The 17,443-nt window shown below is 29.6% G+C and overlaps 3 protein-coding genes across 5 annotated transcripts; 2 read left to right on the top strand and 1 right to left on the bottom strand.

Annotated features, from left to right (window-relative positions):
* The first annotated feature begins 6,408 nt into the window (after positions 1-6,408).
* LOC111889038 (uncharacterized) lies at positions 6,409-8,638 on the top strand. Its single transcript, XM_023885170.3, has 7 exons — positions 6,409-6,635; positions 6,951-7,031; positions 7,372-7,422; positions 7,519-7,621; positions 7,703-8,091; positions 8,170-8,337; positions 8,424-8,638. The coding sequence occupies exons 2-7, from the start codon at positions 6,951-6,953 to the stop codon at positions 8,478-8,480; spliced, it is 849 nt and encodes a 282-aa protein (XP_023740938.1). The 5' UTR covers positions 6,409-6,635; the 3' UTR covers positions 8,481-8,638.
* A 1,232-nt stretch (positions 8,639-9,870) lies between these two features.
* On the top strand, positions 9,871-11,929 carry LOC111889028 (SNAP25 homologous protein SNAP33). Of its 2 annotated transcripts, XM_023885157.3 has the most exons (7): positions 9,904-10,040; positions 10,127-10,203; positions 10,585-11,058; positions 11,142-11,235; positions 11,330-11,463; positions 11,539-11,636; positions 11,715-11,929. In XM_023885157.3, exons 3-7 carry the CDS (start codon positions 10,600-10,602, stop codon positions 11,812-11,814), a joined length of 885 nt encoding a protein of 294 aa, XP_023740925.1. In that variant the 5' UTR covers positions 9,904-10,040; positions 10,127-10,203; positions 10,585-10,599; the 3' UTR covers positions 11,815-11,929. The 2 variants fall into 2 exon arrangements, with proteins under 2 accessions (XP_023740924.1, XP_023740925.1); XM_023885156.2 differs by lacking the exon at positions 10,127-10,203 and having other exon boundaries at positions 9,871-10,040.
* A 90-nt stretch (positions 11,930-12,019) lies between these two features.
* LOC111889027 (heparanase-like protein 1) lies at positions 12,020-16,580 on the bottom strand. Of its 2 annotated transcripts, none has more exons than XM_023885154.3 (10): positions 16,292-16,580; positions 15,670-16,010; positions 15,553-15,589; positions 14,000-14,183; positions 13,749-13,897; positions 13,387-13,620; positions 12,993-13,182; positions 12,781-12,906; positions 12,610-12,712; positions 12,020-12,517 (listed from the first exon to the last, which is right to left on the bottom strand). In XM_023885154.3, the coding sequence occupies exons 2-10, from the start codon at positions 15,877-15,879 to the stop codon at positions 12,131-12,133; spliced, it is 1,620 nt and encodes a 539-aa protein (XP_023740922.1). In that variant the 5' UTR covers positions 15,880-16,010; positions 16,292-16,580; the 3' UTR covers positions 12,020-12,130. The 2 variants fall into 2 exon arrangements, with proteins under 2 accessions (XP_023740922.1, XP_023740923.1); XM_023885155.3 differs by having other exon boundaries at positions 15,670-15,915; positions 16,292-16,579.
* Between the last annotated feature and the right edge of the window lie 863 nt (positions 16,581-17,443).

Genomic DNA, 17,443 nt, shown 5'->3' with positions numbered 1-17,443 from the left:
AACGAATCAGTAATACCAGTAAATAAAAACTTGACGAGCTCAAAACTTTTAAAATATTATTTCTAGAAATTTAAGATTCCACATATACGAGTACATTTATGGTTTTCAAGAATTTGAAAAACCTAGAAAAATAAGTATACGGCTAAAAACCCCACAAAATCAGGCACCAAAATACATACAAGTATGTACTCCATCATCCTATATATATATATATATATATATATATATATATATATATATATATATATATATATATATATATATATATATATATGTTCTTACTATGCTATAATTCATTGTACGACAGATAAGTAATAAATTAACATCCTTATACTACAAAAAAATTTAATTGTGTTATTTAGATAAAATATAGTTATACTTTTCTTCTTTATTTATGAAATGTAATTTCATAGTGGGTAAAAATGATGAATTAGAGCCCACTCCAGTTTCAACCAAATATAAAACAAAATCTAATGTATCATCAACATCGAAAGTAATTACTTAATATTGTTATAATGCATAATATTGATTTTAGTTTATTCACATAAACTATACTTATACTTTTTTTTTCTTTTTTTTTTTGCAGGTAATGTCATCTCCGAACAAAAATGTTGAATTGGAGACCACTTCATTCAATAACAAAAACAAATTACATCTAAATGATTCCATGACATCAATAAATAATAAGTTAACATTCTTTTACTGCAGAAGATAGATTTAATTTTTTATTTACATAAAACCTACTTATACTTTTCATCTTTATCTATGCAGGTAACTTCTGTGGATAAGATTGTTGCATCTGAATGTACTCCAACGTAGAAAAAAAAATACAAACTAGGCAAAACAAATCAATTATACCAGTAATTAAAAACTTGATGAGCTCAAAACTTTTAAAATATTATTTCTAGTAAGTTAAGATTCCACATATACGATTACATTTATGGTATTTAGGAATTTGAAAAACCTAGGAAAATAAGTATGCAGCTAAAAACATCACAAAATCAGCCACCAAAATACATACAAGTATGTACTGCATCGTCCTATAAATATATATTTGTTCTTACTATGCTATAATTCATTGTACGACAGGTAAGTAATAAGTTAACATTCTTATACAACTTATACGACATGTAAGTAATAAGTTAACATCCTTATACTACAAAAAATTGATTTGTGTTATTTAGATAAAATATAGTTATACTTTTCTTCGTTATTTATGAAATGTAATTTCATAGCGGGTAAGAATGATGAATTAGAGCCCACTCCAGTCCCAACCAAATATAAAACAAAATCAAAAGTATCATCAACACCGAGAAGTAACTGCTTAATATTGTTATAATGCATAATATTGATTTTAGTTTTTTCACAAAAAACTATACTTATACTTTTTTTTTTCTTTATTTATGCAGATAATGTCATATGTGGGCAGAAATGTTGCATTGGAGACCACTCCAATCAATAACAAAAACAAATCACATATAAATGATTTCATGACATCAGTAAGTAATAAGTTAACATTCTTTTACTACCGATGATTGATTTAATTTTTTATTTACATAGAGTCTACTTATACTTTTCTTCTTTATCTATACAGGTAACTTCTGTAGATAAGATTGTTGCATGTGAATGTACTCCAACGTAGAAAAAAAATACAAAACAAATAGTAAGTAAAAACTTGACGAGTTCAAAACTTTTAAAATATTATTTCTAGTAATTTAATATTCCACACATACGAGTACATTTATGGTTTTTAGGAATTTGAAAAACCTAGGAAAATAAGTATGCAACTAAAAACACCACAAAATCACGCACCAAAATACATACAAGTATGTGCTACATCATCCTATAAATATATATTTGTTCTTACTATGCTATAATTCATTGTACGAAAGGTAAGTAATAAGTTAACATCCTTATATGATAGGTAAGTAATAAGTTAACATCCTTATACTACAAAAAAATTGATTTGTGTTATTTAAATAAAATATAGTTATACTTTTCTTCTTTATTTATGAAATGTATTTCATAGTGGCAAGAATGATGATCTAGAGCCGACTCCAGTCCCAACCAAATATAAAACAAAATCAAATGTATCATCAACATCGATAAGTAATTACTTAATATTGTTATAATGCATAATATTGATTTTAGTTTATTCACATAAACTATACTTATATTTTTTTTCTTTATTTATGCAGGTAATGTCATCTACGGACATAGATGTTGAATTGGAGACCACTCCGATCAATAACAACAACAAATTACACATAAATGATCTCATGACATCAGTAAATAATAAGTTAATATTTTTTTACTACAGAATATAGATTTAATTTTTTATTTACATAAAGGCTTCTTATACTTTTCTTCTTTATCTATGAAGGTAACTTCTGTGGATAAGACTGTTGCATCTGAATGTACTCCAACATAGAAAACAAATACAAACCAGACAAAACGAATCAGTAATACCAGTAAGTAAAAACTTGACGAGCTCAAAACTTTTAGAATATTATTTCTAGTAATTTAAGAATCCACATATACGAGTACATTTATGGTTATCAGGAATTTGAAAACCCTAGGAAAATAAGTATGCAGCTAAAAACACCACAAAATTAGGCACCAAAATACATACAAGTATGTACTGCATCATCCTATAAATATATATTTGTTCTTACTATGCTATAATTCATTGTACGACAGGTAATTAATAAGTTAACATCCTTATACGACAGGTAAGTAATAAGTTAACATCCTTATACTACAAAAAATTGATTTGTGTTATTTAGATAAAATATAGTTATACTTTTCTTCTTTATTTATGAATTGTAATTTCATAGTAGGCAAGAATGATGAATTAGAGCCCACTCCAATCCCAACCAAATATAAAACAAAATCAAAGGTATCATCAACACCGAAAAGTAATTACTTAATATTGTTATAATGCATAATATTAATTTTAGTTTTTTCACAAAAGCTATATTTATACTTTTTTTTCTTTATTTATACAGGTAATGTCATATGCGGGCAGAAATGTTGAATTGGAGACCACTCCAATCAATAACAATAACAAATCACATATAAATGATTCCATGATATCAGTAAGTAATAAGTTAACATTCTTTTACGGTAGAAGATTGATTTAAAATTTTTATTTACATAAAGCCTACTTATACTTTTCTTCTTTATCTATGCAGGTAGCTTCTGTGGATAATATTGTTGCATCTTAATGTACTCCAACGCAGAAAAAAATACAAACCAGACAAAATGAATTAGTAATACCAGTAAGTAAAAACTTGACGAGTTCAAAACTTTTAAAATATTATTTCTAGTAATTAAATATTCCACATATACGAGTACATTTATGGTTTTCAGGAATTTGAAAACCCAAGAAAATAAGTATGCAACTAAAAATACCACAAAATCAGGAACCAAAATACATACAGGTATGTACTACATCATTCTATAAATATATATTTGTTCTTACTATGTTATAATTCATTGTACGACATGTAAGTAATAAGTTAACATCCTATAAATAAATGTTTTGTTGCTCGAACAAAGGACATTACCATATTACATGGACACATTTGTTTATTATGTTATATCTTTTTAAGTATTTTTTTAAATCATTTTTGTTTTAATGTTTGACGATAAATACAAATTGTGTTACTACAGGTACTGACTACAACTTCAAGTATGGAGGGTAAAATTTTCAACTCTAAAAACCGCAAAATATCTTACATAAAACATGCTAGGTATATTTTGATTACAAAATTTTTGTATATTATTTAAGATAGCTTTATGATTAATGTTATTTTCTTTTATTCTTGTTTTCTTTTATAGAATATATTGGCAAAATTTAATATTCTCCTCATCCATTTGTAAATGTTATTGAATGTTAATTAGAACCACGATCACAAAATTAAATGTGGATAAAGGGTAACAAATAACCACACCAATCAGATAAAATGTGATGGTTTTAACAATTATGTATCACCAAACGTAAAAAATGGTCACATTTTTTATTTATTATTTTCTTTATGTGACTAAATGATACCATACGTCATGCTTTTACGTAAAAGAATATAACTAAAGGTAACAAACAACAACATCATTTAGAAACTATATGTTGCTATAACTAATATATAGTGATGGTTTTAACAATTATGTATCACCAAAATCAAATAGTTTTCACATTCTTTTTATGAGTTATCTTTATGTGGCTAAATGATATCATATGTCACAATATAATGTAAATAAATGCAACTAAATGGAATATTTGTAAACATTTACAAATATTAGATTAATATTAAGTATCAAGTACTTGACTATTAAGTATAAGTTCTACCTAATAGATACTTGAATTACTGGCCCGACCAATATATTTCAAATAAGAACAAGTCCTCTTCCAGTGTCGTACTTCTTGATATTAGAAACACAATTCGTCTTTATGGGCCTTTATGGATTTCTTGGGTTTATAGGTATCATTTCCATAAACTATGGGCCTTTTAGATCATACATGATGATTCTTTTCAGCATTGCATTTTTCCATTGTTTAAAGTGGCTTGAAACAAATATCATTGTATTGTTGGAATATTTGCTTAATCTTTCAAAACATTTGATATACATCTAAGTTATCCAAAGACTTCTTGGAAATCATGAACAACTATTCCTAATATGATGTCAGAAACATCTATATAATCAAAGTAATTCCTTCACTAGGATCATCTTGCAAAGCATGGAAAGATTAACACAACCATAGGAAGAAAGAGCTACAAATTTTGAAGACTTTGATTCTTCTCAGGAGGAGGTTGGAAGTTGATGAAAATGACAAAAGACTCAAAATAGAGCTTCTGTAGAAGTATCCATAAAGCAAGAGCAAACCACTTAAAGATGCTAGTCTTCACTTCTATTAATTCGTTGTTAACCCATTAAGACTTATATCAAATAAGCCTTAAGGAGAAACAACTTATGAATACTTAGTTCATGCACCAAATTACAAGAAATAAGAGAGTGAGAGAGGTTTTGTATTATTGAAAATGGCAGCCAAAGAAGAAGGAAAAATAAACCAAAAGATCAACCATTTCTTACTAGTAATGCCTTCCTTTTATACATACACATATAAATCAAAGTCTAACAAGTAATACATGAAAGTATGGCTTCATCTTATGACAAGTAAGGATGTAAGAAGCAACATTATAATCAATCTCTAACTACTCGCCGAGTCTACTCAGGATCAGAAGGATCGGGGGACCATAATCCAACTCGCCGAGTTGAATAAACAACTCGTCGGGTTTTCCTAATCTTGACTCATGCAGTAACTTCCAAGCAATTCTGATCTGGTCCCCTAAGGCTGAGATACCACGTAAAGTTGCTAACTTTACGTGCATGCATGATGTCAAATGGCTAAAAACACTAAAACTAAGCTTCATAAGAGATCTCGGGCATGGAGGGGGCCACGACTTGATAAAGTTGGCAACTTTAAGTTTCACAAGGCCATGGAATGTCTGGATCTAAGATCCTAACTTCAAAACATGATCATATCCAAGGATTCCAAAATAAGCTACTTAAGGCCATAAACCCCTCAATGAAGAGATCTACCAAATACATAGTCAAGGTATCGACTTTATACCTTAAGATGACTGCTACAACAAAGGAATTCCCGGATCCAAAGCTTCCCCCTTCACTAAGCAACACAAATCTTCAAGCTCCTTCAAGAAAGCACCAAAGAAAACACTCTCTACACTCCCACTCACTCAAGATGATAGAAAGCACGAATTAAGATTTTACTGGACTGAGGGAGCGATAAGGTAGGCCACAATGAACCATTAAGGCCTTTAAATAGGGTACAAAACCCTGAAAATTAGGATTTCATTTCTACCAGCCTACTCGTCGAGTTAAGGCCTCCTAACTCGTCGAGTAGGTTCCTTAACCCACGTCCCAAATTATTCTTACTCCACGAGTCTGGGGCTCACAACTCGTCGAGTTCTTCAATGAAAGTGAATAAATTAAAATTTAAAATACATACCAGAAATCAGGCGTTACAAATCAAGTGCAGAAGGAGGGAGACTCGAAAAAGGGGTGCCGATTTACGCTACCAAATAATCTTTACAGAGCATGAGACGTAATATGCACTGAGTCAACGTCGACATGGCGAGCTCTTTTCCAAGTCCACTCCGTATAACCTAATACAATATAATTATAAATGAGACACACATAAAAAAGATAGAATAATAAATTTAAAGCAAATAATATAATATAAAATGAACCATTTCGCAAGGATACATAAGCAGTCTGTTAGCAAAATAAAATTTAGCCTAAAATTGTGATTTTTCGTAAGCAAAGGGACCATTTATGTAATCTTGTTTAAAATAAATTATATGAAAGCCAGGTTGGAAGGAAAAAGCAGATTTTGTCTACACGCATGTCAAATATTGTTTACAAAAACCTTTGTACTCAAATTGCAAGTCTACACATAAACATACGCAAATCTGAAATCCCCAATATTCATCCATTAGATTCTGTTTCTTGTAACTTCGTACGTACCTATAGATCACAAATCTCCCCTATTTTATCACAAATTCGATTCAATTTCGCCGATTTACGTCATCTAAATCAAAACCCTAGAAGAAACGGTTTGTCCTCTTTCTCCCTGTTGGATAATTTCAATGTATGTTCCGTATTGTTATATCTCTGGATTATTATCGGATAAATTATCGATAATTTATCTGCTTATAGAGCTGGTTCGGTTACGAATACACTCGATAGAGAAGGAGACAACAATGTCCGAATGATTATGGCTTGAATGAATATTTCAGCATTTGTTATCACTTTCTATTTTGTTTTCGTGGCTTGATAAACAGTTCTTTGTTTTCGTTTGTGGGTAGATGAGATTTATGATAAAGAACCAATCTTTTGCTCATATGTGTTTTAATGTCTCTGTGTTGTAGATGTCCAGTTGTTCTAGTAGTGGCAGTAGCTGCTTTGTGGACGATGAGGAGTTATTACAGTTTGAAGCGAGATGTAAAGAGGTACATTTGCTGTTTTTTGGTTGTGTTGTAAGCACCTTATTTATATTCAAGATAAAAAAAAAGGCACCCAATAAAGATAATCAAATCATTGATGAAATGAAACCTTTTCTAAACCTCATTAAACAATGAATAAGAAATAAGACATGAACAAAACAGATATGGCAATGTTTACTACTTTACTTCTTTTAAACTAGAGATATAAAAAAGATTCCAACATTGCTAAGCATGCTTCATATTGTGTATTACCTAAATTCTTTTAATCAAATATCACTCATTAAGTAGCTTTTTCATGATTGTATAGTGGCACTTCTAAGCTTTTTCTCATTGTTCTTGGATGTAGTTGAGGATAGAAAAGGACATGCTGAAAGAATCAAGCTATGAACTCATTCGGGTAACATTTTTTTTATTGTTTATAAGCCTAATTAATGTCATTATTTGGTCTAATTCTTTAAATCAAGACAATGAACCTATAGCTTAAATGATACAGAGCCTTGAATCACATGCAAAAACATTATCCCAAAATCGTTCCAATGACAAGAAACATATACAAGATTTAGAAAGAGAGCTAAGAAACTGCACACAAGAAATAGGTAAATGGCTCTTATGTAAATATTGAGATTTTATTCGATATAATTCCATGTAGGCTTCACTCATTGCAATACACCTCATAGATTACTTGCAGGATCAAGTAAACACAAGGGACACAGAAATAAACCACATGACTGATTACATCCAAATTCTAGAGTCAAAACTCAAAGCAAAAGATAATTTAGATGGAATCATGAGAAGTTTAGAGCAAGATTTGAAGGCATGCAATTTGGAAAAGTTGGTTTTGTTGGAAAAATTAGAAAACAAAGAACAAGAATTGCATGATGTTGCTTTAGAGTATGAATGTGACATAGAAAGCATGAATCTTGATTTAATGGCTATGGAGAATAGTTTTCTTGAAGCTAAAGAACTCCAAGAAGAAGTTGTTCAAGAACATTGTAAGATGCAGGAAATGACTAAAAACTACAAGCTTCAAATGCATGAATATGAACTTCTTGTGAGCCAATTGAAGGTATGTAGGGTTAAGTGATGTGAAATACAAAATGGGTATCACAAATTTTTTAACTTTATGTTATAAAATTGTTTGTAGGAACAATTAAGAGATGAAAAGTTTAAGGCAAAAGAAGAAGCTGAAGATTTAGCTCAAGAAATGGCTGAGTTAAGATATGAGTTAACCGGGTTGCTTGAAGAAGAATATAAAAGACGCGCGTGTATAGAACAAAGAGCCTTACAAAGAATAACCGAGTTAGAGGCTCAGGTATTAATTAATATAATATATTTAATCTTTTTGGAAATAGTAATAGAGTTTCTAATATTTTTTTTTATCTTTTTATTGCAATCAAGATTGAAAAAGAACGAAGGAAAAGTTTTGCTGATGTTCGTGGTCTTCCGAATGCTTAAAAATGTTATTGTATTGGTTTGTGTTATTGAGATTGTTTTTATGGGTAGGAATTAGAGTTTGATTTGATTATATCTTCTTTGTAGCGCAAATTGGTCGAATTCAAAGAAATGTATATATTGTTGTATTAATATAAGTTATTGTTTTAGATTTGGCAATATATGATTGGAGTGTTGGAAGGTTTGGTGATGGAATTTATGTGGGTTTGTGTTTTATTAACATTTTTCTACAAGTAGACTTCTCTTGGTATTAACGAAATGATTCTTCCTAAAACGAGAAAACACTTCATAAAATTGTTGATAAAGTAAATTATAGTCATACAAGTAAGAAATTGGTAACAACTTTTTTTTCTCAAATGCGAAGTGTTATAGGATACAAAAATTATCAATACAATAATTAAATGTTTATTTATTAAACATGGTTACATAAATAAAGTCGTATTATTGTATAAATCAATAAAAAAGAAATCATATAAATAAGTATTTGCAATTTGATAGGTATTATTTTATGAGAGTTTTTACAAAAATTATCAATATAAGAAGAATTAGATGATTATTTATTAAACACCAGATGTGAAACCAATGTATTACATGCGTTTATTTAAAAAAAATTTAAATGTAAAATTCAAAATATTTGACAAGTTTGAATTTATAAGAAAAATAAGAAAAATATTGTATTATAAAAAATTAAAGTGTTTTTTTTCTCTTTTAAATTTAAACAAATAATTTAGATAAATAAAAAATAATAATGAGACTTTAATTTAGTAATCTTGAAATTAAAAGGACATATGGAATAAAAATTAATTTAAAATAACCATAAAATTACATGTGGCAAAATAAATAAAAATGTGACATGTGGCAGAAAGATTTATCTATTATAATAAATGAAGGTTTTTTTTGCCACATGTCCTTTTTCTCATTCATTTGGACACATGACATTTTCTAACATTTTTAAATTTTTTATTTTCCACTTGTCATTTTATTGTATTTTTCATTTTATTAAATTAAAATTCCACATTTAATATGTAAGGTAATATATATGTAAGATATTTATTAGAAATGGTTTATATATGTAATGTATCTAATATATTAAAGTCTCTTTAATTTTAATAATTCAAAAGATTCATTATTTTTCTTATAAATTCAAACTTTTCAAATTGTTAAAATTTCATATTTATTTTTTTTAAATAAATTCATGTAATACATGAGTCTCACACCTAGTATTTATTATAATAGATAATAGAAGAGAAAAAGATCTTTATTTATTATAATAGAAGAGAAGATGGTTCCAAAAATAAAGTGGTATTATTATTGTATAAATCAATAAAAAAATCATATAAATAAGTATATTTAGAATTTGATGGGCATTATTTAACAAGCAACCTATCTAAAACTTTATATTTTAGTTTTAAAACCCCCCAAAGAGGTTTACTCGTCATCAAAGACTTTTTCTTCCAATATTCAATTCCCCCGCTTTCGTCTTCCTCTATATCCCTCGTCCCTTTCCATTTGGATATTCTCTCCGGCATCCACCGGTTTCTATCGTATCTCCTAATTTCACAGGTACTCGATTTCATCTTTTGCTTGAACTTTTAGGTTTAGATTTCAACTTTATCTTATTACGATCGGTTCCGATGTCATAATACAAGTTTCAGTTATATGATACAATCATCGTTTTATCCATTCCACTTCTGTTACGCTTCTTGATTCCCGTTTTGTAATTCATGTAAGTTTTGTTACTTCTCTTCGTTTTTTCTCGTGGGTTTTGCTTCAATTTACTTAATGGGTATCTGTTTGCTGAGAATGAATAAGAAAAGCAGAAAGCTTTTTCGTATATTATTATAATTTATCTGTTCGTGATGTTTTCTTGGTTGGTTAACTAATCCTTGATTTGGTGGAGTCGTTGTGGAATAAATTTCCTAATTTAGATAGTTACTCTGATGATGGTAGCACTTAGAAGTTAGAAGTCAATACTAACACTTAGTTGATAAATCATCATCCCATTTTCTTCATCTCAATTTCTGGTGTTCAATTCATTTGGGTTTTGTTACTTTTCTAATTATTAAACAGTTTACCCTAATCTTCATGTTTTCTTGCATAATCGAAGCTTGCAGAGTCGAACATGTCAGGGCTCAAGAAACCTCATCTCCACAAACCTCGATTCCCAAGTCAACCCACATCCAATCCATTCGATTCTGACGATGAAATCGACAAAAAATCAACCCTAAAACCATCAAAAAAACCCTCTTCCGAACCTTCAATAACCCCAAATTCAAAAACCAGTTTTTTCGATGACAATGAAATTAAAGGGGCCTCGAATTCATCTGGGTATGCATCAAGAAACAAATACAAAAACGATTTCATCGATTCTGGTGGTGTAGATAACCAAAGTGTCCAAGAATTGGAACATTACGCTGCGTATAAAGCTGAAGAAACTACAAAGTCTGTGCATAGTGCATTAAAAATCGCAGAAGATATTAGAGAAAGTGCCACTAACACCATGCTCACCTTACATCAACAAGGTGAACAGATTAACAGAACCCACAATGCTGCAGCAAATATCGAGCAAGATCTCAGTAGGGTATGTTCTTTTTATGATCCAAAAATGGTCAAATGTTATTTCCACCAAATCTTTATTTATTTATTTTCGTTCATTTTTTTTAGGGAGAGAAGCTATTGGGAAGTCTTGGAGGCATTTTTTCTAGGACTTGGAAGCCGAAAAAGGGTCAGACTATAAGAGGTCCTACAAGCATCAGAGGTAATTAATTATTATTTTTTTAAATTTGATTATTGTTTTCATGAATAATTTGTAAAGTTGGTTGCTTTATTGAGTTTTGATTATCTATAAACAGATGATCCAGATAGAAGAAAGGGTAACCATTTGGAGCAAAGAGAAAAATTGGGACTTACAACAACTCCAAATAAGGGAGCTTCACGTTCGAGGGTCCCACTTCCTGAATCCGCTGATGCAATGCAGAAAGTTGAGGTATCATTTAACACTAAATGACTAATATACCCCCCTTCTCATGAAATGACTAATTTACCCCTTCCTCTATCTTAGTATGAAAAGGAGAAGCAGGATGATGGGCTCTCTGAGTTGAGTAACATATTGGGTGAACTGAAGGAAATGGCTGTTGACATGGGTTCTGAAATTGAAAGGTTCGTGTTATATATAATATAAGTTTTCTCATTTATGATTGGAAAAATACTTGATTTTTTATTTTTTGAATTTTGTAGGCAAGATAAAGCCCTTAATCCTCTTCAAGATGATGTTGATGAGATCAATTTCAGAGTAAGAGGTGCCAATCAACGAACTCGACGACTTCTTGGAAAATAATTGAATTTGTTTGAATGAATTTGGTTATATTTCTATATTTTTATTGAAAAATATAGAAAACATTGTCTCCTTACTACTTCCCTTTTATTTGTTATGTAGAGGATTGTTTACCTAACAGTTTTCCAATTAACTTTTTATAGGTTTTATATATGTCTTTTCAATGTGATGATGATATATTAAATGATCATAATCACTTAAGATAGTGTTACAAAAAGTTATCTTCCAAACTCTTTTTTACACTTGCAACTAATAATGTACATATACATACAAATAAAAGTTAACACACCACAAATGTCAAGGTACAAACAACAATGCATCATGAACAACCTGGTGCATCAAAGTTTGGAAACTTCAAAAACTTGATAGACAAAGGAGCAATAGAAATCTTAGAATCAACCTTCACGAAATTCGGTTTAAAACATGGTATATCTCCATTTTCATTCAACTTTAATGGAACTCCATTCAAAAGCATTGTTTTACTTGTTATATCTCCATGTTGTGGGGTTAAATGGTACTCTTCTCGTGTCAAATTTTCATCCGTTGATTTCAATCCAACCCATGAAACCGTTTTCTTGAGATCATCAACAAATGATGCTTTCTTTCTTGAAGTCTTTATATGCAAATTCATGTTCATGATGTTGTGAACATCAAGTTTGAAGTTTGTTTGGTTGCTTAGATTGATCAAAAGCACAGTTATTCCTCTCTGATCAGATCACAAACAATTTATTATCAACATTCGGTTTATTAATAAAGTTTAATACATAAACATAAACATAAACATAAACATGAACTTACTTTTCCTTTTGAACAATGTGCATAAGTGCGCAAATGTGGTGGAATATTCACTCTTTCAACATCAAGAACTCCTGAACCCATAAGTCGATCCCAAAGAAGAGCACTTCACATCAAGATTGTCATTTTAGACAAAATTCATATAATCTTTTTGAAAAAATTAAAGATTTTTACCTGTAGTAATCAGGGTTAGGTATGAATGTTGTTCTATTGAGGAGACCATAATTTCCACCAATTAATGTTTGTCTGCAATATACTTTTGTGTGATACTTAGCTGCCATTGCTAACTGATCCAAGTACCTATAAATATTACATTCTTTAAAAGCTTTAACTTTACAATTAAAAAAAAATGTGAGAAAATGAATGAGAATTTGTTATATGATTACCAAAAGCTATTAACAAAAGTGTCTGAAACATGAAGACCGCCACTATTGTAGGCCCCACCGGATTCCCCGACCCAAGAAGAAGCCCACGGGCCATCCGTTTTAATAGTTTCATGAAGAGCATTAAATGTGACAGATGCTCGACTCAAAAAATGAGGGTCTAGAATCTTCTTTACCAAATTCGGATCAACACCTGTTGACTTTAGAAAGTCAAAGATAATACTTTCTGGAGTCGAATTAAACTTATATTCTTTTGGTTTTTTTAATCGATGAAATGTCGATCTTGTACTATTTTTTGTGTAGTGAAATGGGTTGTTTGTCTTTTTGAATAAAGAAAATGATTATTGTCAATCTTGAAGTTAAAAAGAATAAGAGAGTTGACATTAGAAAGTCAAACCTGGGCCTAGATTGTAGATATGGTGTGTCATGACATTGACAATTTCTGAACCTGAAACTTGAAGCAGCTTGGAAAACCATTGTTTATCAAAGAAGCCTCCTGGTGCTACGAGTAATGGTTTTGGTTGGAATTTGGTGTATGAATTGTCGATTATACCCCTGAGTTCAATTACATCGCTTGCATACTGCTCAGCATCCACCATTGCACCAATACCCTTGCCACTTAACTCATTTCCTACATCAATCAACAAGAGAATTCATCATTATGATGCATATCACCTTTTTGTTTTCCTTTTTCTGATAGTTAAAACAAAAAAAAAATCACTTTAGTTTATAAAATTATAACTATCTACAAGATTATACCAAATTCCCATGAATCTATCTGATACCCCTTGGAAACAGTATACTTTATGAAATCACGGGCATTGTTATGATTCCAATCTCCTCCCCATACTCCTTTTGTAACTTGGTGTCTTCCATGGAGTGCATTCAAGCCAAATGTCACAAGTGCTCTATATTAAACATGTTTGTTGATGAAGGGTATTTTAGATATTTAACTAATAGTCAAACATTGCATTTATTTTGATATATGAAACAAAAAGGTAAAAACTTACCTTGTCTTGTTGAAGAATTGATTCAATTCATCCCATCTACTCATATTAAGACACCCTTTAGAGAACCCAAATAGTCCCCCTTTCATTTTTTTAAAGGGGTGGCAAGGACCCGTGAAATTACCTATGTTGTATAATACTTGATCTTGTAAGGAACCTCCAACTCGTATTCTCATGCACTTAAAAGCTGTTGATGCCATTAAAAAGATATTATTTTTTTTGTAAAACTTGAAAGAATTAGGTGTTAAGTTGTGAGACGAAATGATACATTATCAGATAGTAAGTTGTGGGACTGAATGTCACATCATCAGTCAGTAAGTTGACAGACTGAATGTTACATCATCCATTGTGGGATTTAATGCGACATCATCGCAACAGTCAGTAAGTTGGGGGATTGAATGTCATAAAAAAGAAAATTATTTCTAGTAAAACATGAAAGAATCAATTCTTAAGGTGGGACCGAATGTTACATCATTAGTTTTGGGACCGAATGTCGCATCATCAGTTGTGGGACCTAATGTTACATCATCGATTAGTAAGTTGAGAGACTAAATGACACACCATCTAAGGTGATGGACTTAATTATTATGTAATTATTTATAGTAAAAACTATAAGAATAAATTATTAAGTTGAGGGACTCAATGTCACATCGACCGAACGCCACATCATCAACTAGTAAGTCATGAGACTGAATGTTATGAAAAAAGAAATCAATTTTAGTAAAACTTAGGTGGTGTTTGTTTTTTTAAAGACAAAATGTTTGCAGTCTGCGGACCACATCTATAGGCATCTGCAGTAGAAGATGTGAGCCAAACATCTGCAGTCTGCAAGAAGAAAGACTGTTTGTTTTTTCAAATCTGTAGGCTGTTAAAACAAATTGAAACCTAAATAAATTGATTTTTTTTTTAAAGTTAAAAGACTTTTTCAATAATTCTAATATAAAATCATTGTAATTTAATAATACAACCACCTTATTTTCAATATATATAACAAATAAATTGTCCATTTTATGAAGAAAAAAAATACATTAGTAAAATACTTTGATAAGTTTTGTAATATATTTAACCTTTTTAGTTATTGCTATAAAAAGTCATTGGTTAAATATGTGTAAAGTTTTTTAAAATATGAATACCAAAAAATTATGTGAACAAATAAAAAGTTTATTAAGCTAAAATCATTAAAATAATATAATTACAAAGTGTTCACATGGCAAATGAATAAAAAAATAATTATTGCACACATGAATTTTTTTTTCAATTTATATTCATTTTGCTGACAATTAATCGAAATGGTTGTTTTTTTTTTGTCTTAAGGATTAGTGGAAGAGTTAAGAAGAGACTAGAAGACATAGGTCCAGATCTGCACCAAAAAGACGACACGCAGATCTTTTTAGGTCTACTGTCTTCTAAAAAACAAACATCTCCAAGTCCAAAAGTCTGCACTCCGTCGTCAGCAAGGCGCAGTTTGAAAAAAAAATCAAACACCACCTTATTGACTTATACTACAAGACTCAATAAACAAAAGTTGGCACTCAAAAAACCCAATAAAAACAAACCTTGAACCGCTTTCGTTAGAAAAGGATGAGATAAATCCTGAGAATATAAAAATAAGAATAAATTAAGATATTGAAAAGCATCCGACATCATAAAAAGCACTTTAAGAACATGCTTACAAGATTTAAAGCAGATGAAGATCCCCATGGGCAATGGTGGTAGTCACACTTAGTATTTGGCCACCAATCAATAGTAGCACAAATGTAATTTGGATCCGTATGAGCCATTGGTAAACTCCCATTGATCACTAGATGTCCCTCTTCCACATTTTGTGCCAAAATCACAGAAATTGATGATAGAAACAGAAAAAATGAAGTCCAAAACTCCATTGATGGATAATGGATTAACCAAAAGCTTAGCTTAGCCTGTTAGAGATTATGATTACAAGTGAGAGATAATTAAAAAGTAAAAACCCATTTTTTTTCTTGTTTGCGATGTCTTCTCCGCTACTACATAAACCCTAAAAGTAAAAGCAAAGTCATGACGCCATTAATTCTTAACTTAGACGAAAGAAACTACTTAAATCAAAAAATTCAGATTCCGGTGTATGAATTAGAAGTCTTCTAAACAACAATCGTCAACAATGAAAACTCCATAACACCAAAATCAATGAAATTTATACTGAATAAATGACTTTCAAGAAGAAAAAAAGTAAACCAGTAATTCGCCAAATGCAGATTACAAAATCTAACGTTTCAATAACATTCAAAAAAGATGAAAAACCCAGATATATAAACAAACCTCGAAGTGATTTGAGGCAGCTGCTTGGTTTATGCGGGATTGTTACTTAATTAGGATTTTTTTCTCTGTTTCATAGCCGTTTCATATGGAGCCGATTCGATTAGTCTGTTTTAGGGAAATGGGCTGATAAAGTTGAGGTTGATTTGTGTTTTAGGGTTGGCTGAGCTGTTTACCAACTCATTATTTGAGATGAATTCATGGTTGAACGGTGATAAACACATGAATTTGGTGAGATTTCAACTTTCAAGGAGAAGGTGGCGGGATGAAGACAAAGTTGATGGCGCAGTTCTCTATTTATTTTTCCATACTCCCGTTATTTTACTAAAATTGGGTGCAAGATGGAATAAGATTATCCAAATACTTTTTTATTTACAATTTTATTTACAGTTTATAACACATAATTTATAATTTATAATTTATAATATATGAGATCTATTATTATAAAATTAATTAAATTTTTATATTAAAAAAATTAAAATTATTAATCGATTATTTTAAATAAATTATTACTTAAGATGTATTTTTTAGTTATATTAAATTATAATTGTTGATTTAAATAAATACGTAAAGTTATATCACCTTATAATCTGTATTAATTATATTTTATTTTTTAATCTAATGTTATTAATTTAATATAACTAGAGTGAGAAAATTTAAAATTTAAAATAAAGAATCAATTAATAATTTAATGTAATTAGAGTGTAAAAATTAAAATTTGAAATGGATAATCAATTATTAATTTAATGTAATTACAATGAAAATTTAAAATTTAAAATTTAAAATGGATAATTAGTAGATTGATAAGTGACATGATAGGTGATCTCCTCTAATAAATAAAAGTTTTTTTTTTGTCATATGTCACTCTCTTATTAACTTAGATATATGTCATTTTTTGCTATTTTTAAAAAAATATTTTTTTTATTTGTCATTTTTTTATTTTATTTGTCTTTTCTTATTTAACACATCATATTTACACCTCATCTTAATAGTTGCCTTAATTGAAAAATAACCAATAAATTACAATATTACAACTCATATACTAATTAACATGTTTCCTTTTAATTTTAAATTTTAAATTTTAAATTTCAAATCTAAAATTTTAAATTTAAACAAATTTTTGTTTAAACTTTGATATTTAATTTTTTGTTTTAT

Source organism: Lactuca sativa, chromosome 4 (assembly GCF_002870075.4).
Source record: "Lactuca sativa cultivar Salinas chromosome 4, Lsat_Salinas_v11, whole genome shotgun sequence".
Classification (NCBI taxonomy): domain Eukaryota; kingdom Viridiplantae; phylum Streptophyta; class Magnoliopsida; order Asterales; family Asteraceae; genus Lactuca; species Lactuca sativa.
Note: the sequence above shows the minus strand (reverse complement) of the source record. Positions and strands in the feature narration are given on the sequence as shown.